The 8,974-nt window shown below is 52.7% G+C and overlaps 1 protein-coding gene across 1 annotated transcript in view; it reads right to left on the reverse strand.

Annotated features, from left to right (window-relative positions):
- Positions 1 to 1,379: 1,379 nt before the first annotated feature.
- The window catches only part of CREBBP (CREB binding protein), a gene marked incomplete at its 5' end in the record, with an annotated part of 20,092 nt that continues 12,497 nt past the window's right edge, over positions 1,380 to 8,974 (reverse strand). The window contains 4 exons of the mRNA XM_015409900.1: positions 1,380 to 3,521; positions 3,901 to 4,182; positions 4,456 to 4,617; positions 5,268 to 5,435. Of these exons, the coding sequence (XP_015265386.1) occupies positions 1,380 to 3,521; positions 3,901 to 4,182; positions 4,456 to 4,617; positions 5,268 to 5,435 (2,754 nt within the window). The remainder of the gene's footprint in view (positions 3,522 to 3,900; positions 4,183 to 4,455; positions 4,618 to 5,267; positions 5,436 to 8,974) is intronic.

Below are 8,974 nucleotides of genomic sequence, written 5' to 3' on the forward strand. Positions count from 1 at the left end.
GCTCCGCCCAGAGTACCAGGAGCCAAGTGTCATTTAAGCCCCGTTCTTCTGCTCTGTCACCACCACCACCCCGACCATTCTTCAGCACCCCTCCCTGTGTGCGACGAAGACGTCTGTCCCCTCTCAGCATTTCAAAGGGGTCCAGACTCAATTCGGGAGGTTCAACTGGTGACCCTTCTCTAAACGCCAAACTTAAAAATAAAAAGGTGGTTAATCATTTATTCCCATTAAATCTGGAGGAGGAAAAGGGGAAACCCAAGTATGGGTGGTGTGTCCCCCCCCCCCGATCCAAGAGGCCCCCCCAGAGATGCTGTCTGCAGAGTCCACTGGCCAGAGGGCTGTGTCATGAGGGCATGAATAACTACAGCCATAGCATTACAACGAGCATGATTCAAAATAGATATAAATAAATTAAAAACCTTAAACATTCTTACATGGATTTAAAGGAACAAAATACATGTTAAAAAACTTCAGTAATTTATATCACTTTTAAGCAATACTTTATATACAATGGAAAAAAAGACATGCATAGTCCAAATACAATGTTGAAAACAGCATTTTCATAACAAAAAACCCCAAACACTAAGAGTTAATACCATGTACATGAGTCCGAAGAGGCCCCACCCCTTTTTGTCTGTTGCAGTTTATTTAACAATATGCTGCAGAAGTAAGAAATTTCTGTCCCCCCTTCTATACAGTGATTGAATCTTGTTGAATTTTCCGTATTTATAATTATAGAGCTTGCATGATTTACACTAAAATTGCTTTTCCTCATTTCAAGTTTCACATCAAATAATGAAAGGAAAGAATCTGCTTCTGTATTAAAAGTAGCAGTCTAAGAAGTGATCATCCCTATTCTTTTTAATCTAAGACCAGCTTCATCAGAGAAACAAAGCATCCGTTTCTACACCTGCAACACGTGTGCCTGTGTGTGTGCAGGAGTCGGTTCCTATCTTTTTCCAGGGGTAATAATACTTCAGATACCTGCTGCTGAGTACAGAAAAAAAAACCAAAACCCTTTCTGCAACACGTCAGAAAGTGAGCAGGGTACATCAGAATGCTCCATTATTTCAGGAAAGTTTCCAAATCATATTCTTTTCTTGAACACAAATGCTTAGTCTTGAAAGTACAAATAAAATTATGAATATAATGGACTTGTTTTCCCCTTTTTTAAAAAAAGAAAAGTCAACGGTAACAACAGAACAAAAGAACCCACAACAACAACATCAACAACTGAGGAAAGGAGACCAGGTTATTTGAACCACACCTGGTTGGCTTTAACAAAAAATATATATTCTTTGCACTTTTTTAAAACAGCAATTTGTCACATCTCCCCCCCCCCTCGGTGGGTGGGTGGGTGGTTGGGGGAAGAGCCAGTCTCACCACGTCAAGCACGAGAGATGTCTGTCTGCAGCCCAGAGGGGGCGCCCCGGGGGGGGGGGCACAAACTTCTCCAGCGTGTCGCCTCCCGTAGTGTCGCCCACCAGGGCCAATTCATTGGGTAACACATTCCAGCTGGGGGGGTTGAGCTGGGGCAGCATTGCACTTTGTTCGGGGTGCCCCTGCTCCAGGGAGGCGGCCATTGCCACGGCCAGCCCGGGGTGCGGGGAGCCGGTCTGTGGAGAGGCGTGGTGAGGGGAGGGCTGGGGCTGCAGCCGGGGCGACGGGCTGGAATGTGGCGGCTGGGACTGGGGGCGGGGAGACGGCACTGGGGCCGGGGACCGCACCTGGCTGCCGAGGGAAGGGGTGATCTGCTGGCCCGGGAGGGGAGGTGCCGGCGGCTGTCCTGAGAGCAGGTGCTGCTGGGGACTCATGGGGTTCGGCTGAGCCGGGGAGCCGATCTGCTGTTTCAGCTGCTGCTGCTGCTGTTGCAGGATGCGCTGCTGCAAGGCTTGCTGGATGTTGGGGCTGCCGTCCGTTCCCATTGGGTTCAGCTGAGCCATCTGGCCCAGGGCTCCCCCCTGGAGCGAGAGGCGCTGCTGCTGCTGCTGCAGGGCTTGGGAGTAGCCTCCCGGCCCCGGGGGCTGCTGGAACTGATTGTGAGCCGTGAGGCCGGGGCTGCCCTGCTGCTGCTGCTGCAGCAGCTGCCGTCTCAGGAGCTCCCGGTACTGAGGGCTCATGCCGGCCATGCTCGCGCTGTGGCTTGGGGTCAGAACCGCCTGGCCCTGGGCATTCAAGCCTCCCATGCCTGGCTGCTGAGGAGGAACCCCGGGCCTCTGGCCCCCAGCCTGCAGCGCATTCAAGTTCTGTAAGCCAGACGGAGCATGCAGACCAGTCGGAGGGGTTGGCGGCGGTGTCTGCAGGGGCGGCTGGGGTTGCTGCATGCCCGGCTGATTTGCTACGTATTTGGCTGTTCTCTGCTTGATAAAAGCGGCCATGAGCTGAGGGTTGGACTTCAGAATGTTGAGCACTTGCTGCTGCTGCTGGGGGGAGCTTGGTGATTTCAAAGTCCGCAGCAACTCCTGCAAAGCGTTTGGGGGGATGCTGCGGGGCGACGGCTGCGGCACGCCTGGCATCCTAGGCCCAGCTACGGCTTGCTGGGCGGCCATGGGCACGCTGGGCCTTGGCATTCCCGGCTGCAGGGGCTGCTGCTGCTGCTGCTGAGGCAAGGGAGCCGATGGCCACTGTCCGGGCTGCAGGCTGGACATCACTGGGCCGCTTACCGAGTTGGGCCGGGGTACATTCATGCTCACCTGCTGTGGTAGGACAGCTCCTACTGCTGGACTCGCCATGCCCGCTCGGCCAGGAGGCAAGCCGTTGCTGCTAACGCGGTACAGCTGCTGCTGCTGCTGGGCAGCTTCCATTTCTATTTGCCGAGCGGCTTCCACGGCTCCTGGGGGAGGCTGGGAGGGAGGGGGGCCCACAGCCACCGGGGTGGCAGGCTTGCCTGCGGATACGGGTGGTGGTGGTGGAGGCTGAGTCCTGGCCCCGCTGGGAAAACCAGCTGAAGAAATGCTGGCGGGAGAGGGCTGGGGGGGAGGCTGGGGGGCCTGGGGGGTGCTGGGCTGCTGCGTCGGAGTCCCAGGAGTGGCTGAGGTAGGAGAAGGCAAACTTTGCTGAGGCACGTTGCGGGTGGTCATGGTGGCCATCCTTCGCCGCATCAACTGTGCCTGCTGCAGGCGGTGCTGGAGCTGCTGCTGGCGGAGCTTGTGTTTGATGTTGAGACAGAAGGGCACGGGGCATTTGTTCTCCTGGCAGTGCTTGGCATGGTAGCAGCAGAGGGCAATCAGCTGCTTGCAGACGGGGCAACCCCCATTGGTCTTGCGCTTGCAGCCCTTGGTGTGCTGGACGACCCGCTTCATCTTCTGGCAAGACGGCAAGGAGCAGTTGGCGTTGCGGCACTGGCAAGCGTGCACCAGGGACTGGATGCAGCGCTGGATGCTCAGGCGGCGTGACTCCTGCGGGCTCTTTGACTGCTGCTCCCCTTGGCTGTGGCTGTCGTCGTCCAGGCCCAGGCCCCACTTGACCATTTTGTGTTCATGGCTCTTGGTGTTGTAGCAGTTAATGCACAGGTCGTAGTCCTGACAGGCAAAAAGAGAGAAACGCACAGGTCAGGCGCCCTCCAAGGCTGCTGGCGCGGGGCTGAGGCCGGCTTTGGGGAGGGGGGACATTCCCAAACCCCGGGGGCTCACCCCTGCCGTTGACCTGTCCAAGTCAGAGATGTTCCCTCCCAAGTGGAGTCCCTGCCATCTCTCTGCTCCAGGGGAGGAAGCAAGAGGTGCTGCTCGGAATGCCTAGAGGAGGAGTTCCCTGCGTTCAGGGGTCCTCTCAGGCCACTAAGTACTCCTCCAGCTGCTCCCCAAACATGCAAAGAGGGAACCCATGCCGGGCTTTTGGGGACGGAAAGGCAGGCATGAGCTAACCTGGGGCCATTCAGCCCGGGAAAGGTGCCCTACTCACCTCACAGACCGTGCAGTGCCACCGGGTTTCCACATGGTGCTTGCACTCATTGCACGTGTAGACAAACCGGTCCTGCCCTTGGGTGTGGAGCTCCACCAGCATACACAGCGTGGACCACTTGGAGCGACGCAGCGAGGAAAACTCCCAGTGCTTGTCCCGGGCCAGGGTGAGGAAGGCGTCGCGGCCGTCCATCAGATCGCAGCTGAGCAAGGGATCTGGGTCCACAATGGGGGGCAGCGTGTTGATGACCGGCCCGGCATGCAAATGGATCACAAAGAAGACCTGCAGGGACAGGGGGGAAGGGACACGGGTGAGTCCAGGAACTCACTGACGCCAGAGGCACGGAGGAGCCCAGCCAGCCACGGGGGACATGGAAACCGCCGCTCCCCCTGCAGCCAAGGCAAGCAGCCCAAAGGGTCTTTTTGGCAGACTCCCCATTGTGTCCCCTCCTCCTCAAGATGCCCAGGCCTGCGACGGCCACCTCGGAGGCAAAGGGTGGCACCGGTGTGTGTAGGGGTGTGTGTGTGTGTGTGCCTCAACAGCCCTGCCGGGTACCTCCTTGTGCTTCTCCATGGTGGCATAGAGCTTCTGAGAGAGGTCGTTGGAGACATTCGGCATGCTGGGCTTCTTCTTGTTGGCCCTGCTGATGCTGCTCTTGTTCTTGTTGGTCTTCTTGTTGTTCTTCTTCTTGGCATTCTTGCTGTCGCTCTGGGTCCCCTGTCAGAGACAGAAGCTGCTCAGTTGGCCCTACCTTTGGAAGGAAGCCACCATTGCCCAGGGGTGCTGAACAACAAGCCCGTCTTTTATTCTAACACTGCTTTAAGGGGACTTCACATCCTCCCAGGAGATTATCAGCCAGGAGTGGGCTTCTGACCCGTGTGGACCTCCCCCCGGAGAAGGCTGGAACACAGCAAAGCCGGAGACCAGAGGGCCTCTATGATCAGCTGGGAGCCGGATTCTGATCTCCTGCCGCTTCCTGGGTCCTGCCAAAGCTGGGACCCAGTGAAGTTTCCCCAGCCAGGGGAACGGGAGATCCGTAAGGAAGCTGGCTTCTCTGCCCAAACCTAATCTCTGCCGCACCTAATCTGCCCAAACAGGCTGCAAACAGCTGAACGGCCCACTGAGTAACTGGCTGCCGGATCACAGCTGGTGAGGCAGGCTGAGAACGGAGCCAGGGGCCTCCCCCTGCTCAGCGGCAGGAAGGAAGATCGACAGGCCACAAATGAAATCCTTTCCCTCTTTGGGGCCCCCCTGCCCCAATTTCAGGAGGGTGGGAAGTGTTTGTCTGGCTCTTCTTAGGAGCCTTCTCCATCCCTGACAGCCACCGTACAGTGCCAACGCAAGCACTTCACGTTTCAGTCAGTCACCTCTGGTGGTTCACTGGCAGCTGTGCTCTCCTCCTTCTTCCTCTCCTCCTCCTCTTGCTCCAGCTCTTTAATGCTCTCTTCCAGCACGTTGGGCCAAAAGTCCCCTTCAAAGTAAGGGAGTTCTTTGGCACTCGTCAGCCGATCCTCTGTTGCTTGTTTGAAGATGTCCTAAGAAAGACAGGCAGTTTCCTTGTTAGGCATACCTGTGCTCAAGAGATCAGCAATCGCTCACAGTTAAGGACGAAAGAGCGTGCAGAAACAGAAAGCCTTTAATACCAGTCCTATGCTGGTATTTCACTTGGGGATGCTTTGTTATCACATCCTGGCCACAAGTCACAGAAGAAAAGTAAATACACACAAACAAACACATTTATATACAGGAAAGCATCATCAACCAAATCAAGACCTTATTCTATCCATTACACCAGTATTCACAGCAACTGTGAATTCTTACCATCCATCTCTGCTTTAGAGATAATGGAAAGGTAGCAGTTTATAATATTTATTTATTGAGATTTATAATCACCCAATATCTGAGTGTTGACAGCAGAATTTGTAAAATTAAAAAGATAAAAACAGTCAAAATGATAAAACAACAATAAAAAGCAGACTAAAAGTGTATTAAAACAATAGATCAGTGAACAGAGAACAAAATGGAAGATACCAACAGAAATAGATCAAGATGGGTAGCCCTGTTTGCTTGTAGCAGGAGAAAAGAGCCAGAGTCCAGGAGCACCTGAAAGACGAACGAAGTTTGTGGCAGGGCAGGAGCTCTCGTGGGTCGCTGCAGTCACTTCTTCAGATACCCAAAGGAGTGAGCAGTGACTCAAGAAACCTCACCCCCTGCCACAAATGTTTGTTAGTATTTAAAGTGGTACTGGACTCTTGCTCTTTTCTACCAATAGAAATAGCCACATTTGTTTTCATTTCAAACTATTTGCTGCCCATCTGTCTTAAATAACCCCAAAGAAATAATAATTCAACTTTAAAACAAATTCTTTAAAGCGGAACTGTTGTTGATTGTGTGGCCATCTAGACAACACACATGTGGGAGAAAAGGGCACTTGCTAGTCAACCAACCAGACGGCTCTGGAAGCTGCTTTCCTAAAGGGGATAGGACTGTCGTCTTGGCCACCGCTCATGGTCGGTTATTCTGCTGCTTTCAGTGCACTGTGTTCCAATTCTGTTATTCCACACTTTGCATGACACATCATGTCTGACACTATTTTTTTCATTGCCTCTAATTTTTTTTATTCCAGTCCTATCACACTGTATTTGGTATCTCCTACTATCATGCCATCTGATTACATAGTTTCATATTGTGCAATCAGCCCTCAGACAGAGGTGGCTATAACTAAAATAATTAAATAGACATACAGTTATGGTCCCTACAGCATTTCTGCTCTGTGCTGAATCTTCGGGATATACGACTCCTCCAACTGCTGCAGAAACTAGGGATGTGCATTTGGCATTTCCAAGCTGAATTAATACCCAAATCATGTCTTTTTGGCATGATTCAGGCATTAGTTAAGATGATCTGATTCGATTTACCAATAAGAGAATTTTGAATTAATTTGGGAATCCTAATTTTTTCAGCTCCATTACAGTCAATGGCAAATCTCCTAGGGTATATTCAATGGGCTGGGGGGGGGGGGGGGTGAGGTGTAGAGACACTACCTCAAAAGAACCGCCAAGTTTCAAAGAGACTGGACCGGAGGGGTGTGTGTCCAATTCTGTGGGCACCCAAAGAGGATGCCCCCCCATCCTCTGTTGTTTCCAATGGTGGGGGGAAAGCAGTGACTAAGGACAAATTTGTTGGGTTTTGGTATTGTCAGAGTGGCACTGGTTCTGCCGGGCACACTGCACTGGTCCTTTGTACACATGTCCCCTCCCCCACACTCCACTTTCGACAGCAGATATTGTCTGGGAGAATCTGCTGGGCTTGTTGTACGCCTGCCTTGCTTCCCCCCCCCACCATTAGAAATAATGGAGGAAGGGGGCACCCTCTTTGGGTGCCCATTAAATTGGACACCTTAATCCAATCTTTTTGAAACTTGGCGGTTCTTTTGCGGAGAGGCTCCAACAGCTACACTGCAGATTTGGTGCCTTTACCTCAAACTCTCCCCCCCCTACCCCCCAGCCCACTGAATATACCCTATGGGATTTACCATTGACTATAACGGAGCTGGAAAATTTGGGATTTCTGAATTTTACCCAAATTCCAATACAATACTGATATTGGAATTCGGGTTTTCAAGGCAACACCGAATTTTTAAGGGTCCAAAACCTCCGAGTCTGCAAAATGCCGTTTGTTTCCTTGCCGCCTCTCAAGTGGAGGACTCGCTGGAGAAGTCTGGACCGAGGCATGCGCCTTCCATGCCTCCCACTCCGACCCTGACCTGACCAAGAGGCCTCACTGCAGCAAAGATCCCATCAGCTGACCCCGGCCCTCCCGGGAGAGGGAGCTCCTTGTCAACTGCCTGTCCCGCTCCATTCTCTCTCCAATTAAAGCCCCTGTAGACAAGCCAAACTGCAAGTCTGTAACCATCAGTGCGACAGACAGAGAACCACGCCTCAACAAGCACGCAGTTACCTGTAACTGCTGCTCTTCAAGTGGGCATCTGTACATTCACGGGGGGGGGGGCACACCCACTGGCACTGCAGCAGGTTCTCTTTTTTTGGGGGGGGGAGGAATGGAATGGGAAGGCATGACTCCCCTTCAGGCACGTGCAGCCTAATCTGCATCTCTGAGGGGAGGGGTGGGTTTCATGCTCAAATTCCCACTCAAAACATTTCTAAATCAATGCTCTGTGCAGATGGCTACGCCCACAGGCTCACTAGACGAACAACAGTTCTAAGTAGGCAACATGCTTCATTACATTCATCAGTAACACAATTAATTTATCAGTAAAATGGGCAAGTCTGAAAGTTGTACTTGACTTTTTTCAGGTGGCTAGCCTTAGGAAACTATATAAAAGGTAAAGGTTCCCTTGCTCGAAAGCCAGTCGAGTCCGACTCTAGGGTTGCGGTGCTCATCTCCGTTTCAAAGCCGAGGAGCCAGCGCTTTCTGAAGACGCTTCCGTGGTCATGTGGCCGGCATGACTAAACACCAAGGCGCACGGAACGCTGTGACCTTCCCACCGAAGTGGTCCCTATTTATCTACTTGCCATTTCTTGCTTTCAAACTGCTAGGTTGGCAGGAGCTGGAACTAGAGACGGGATCTCACTCCGTCATGCGGCACACTCAGGTCTCGAACTGCTGAACTACCGACCTTCCACAGCCTGCAGTTCAGCGTCTTCACCACTTGAGCCACTGCAGCTCCAGGAAAGTGTGTATATCTACACCACACTTGTATAAACAGCAAAGATGGAGAAAAAACAGGTTGCTTACCAGTAACTGGTGATCTTCGAGTGGTCATCTGTGCATTCACACCAATGGGATCTAGTGTGCCTGTGCTGGATCTGCCGGTGCCTAGCAAGCTCTCTTAAAAGGATTTTCGTGCCTGGCCCAACTGAGCATGCTCAGGAGCCCCAGTGAGCATGCCCAGAAGGGCAGGCACGGACATCCCGCCAGTTCCTACCAACCGCCGCGTATCAATCTCCTAATAAAAGAGGTAAAAGAAGACAGCAGCGGGGCAGGAGGGCGGGTGGTGTGAATGCACAGATGACCACTCAAAGATCACCAGTTACTGGTAAGCAACCTGTTT

The sequence above is a fragment of the Gekko japonicus genome, unplaced genomic scaffold (assembly GCF_001447785.1).
Source record: "Gekko japonicus isolate JY-2015 unplaced genomic scaffold, Gekko_japonicus_V1.1 scaffold78, whole genome shotgun sequence".
Taxonomy (NCBI): Eukaryota; Metazoa; Chordata; class Lepidosauria; order Squamata; family Gekkonidae; genus Gekko; species Gekko japonicus.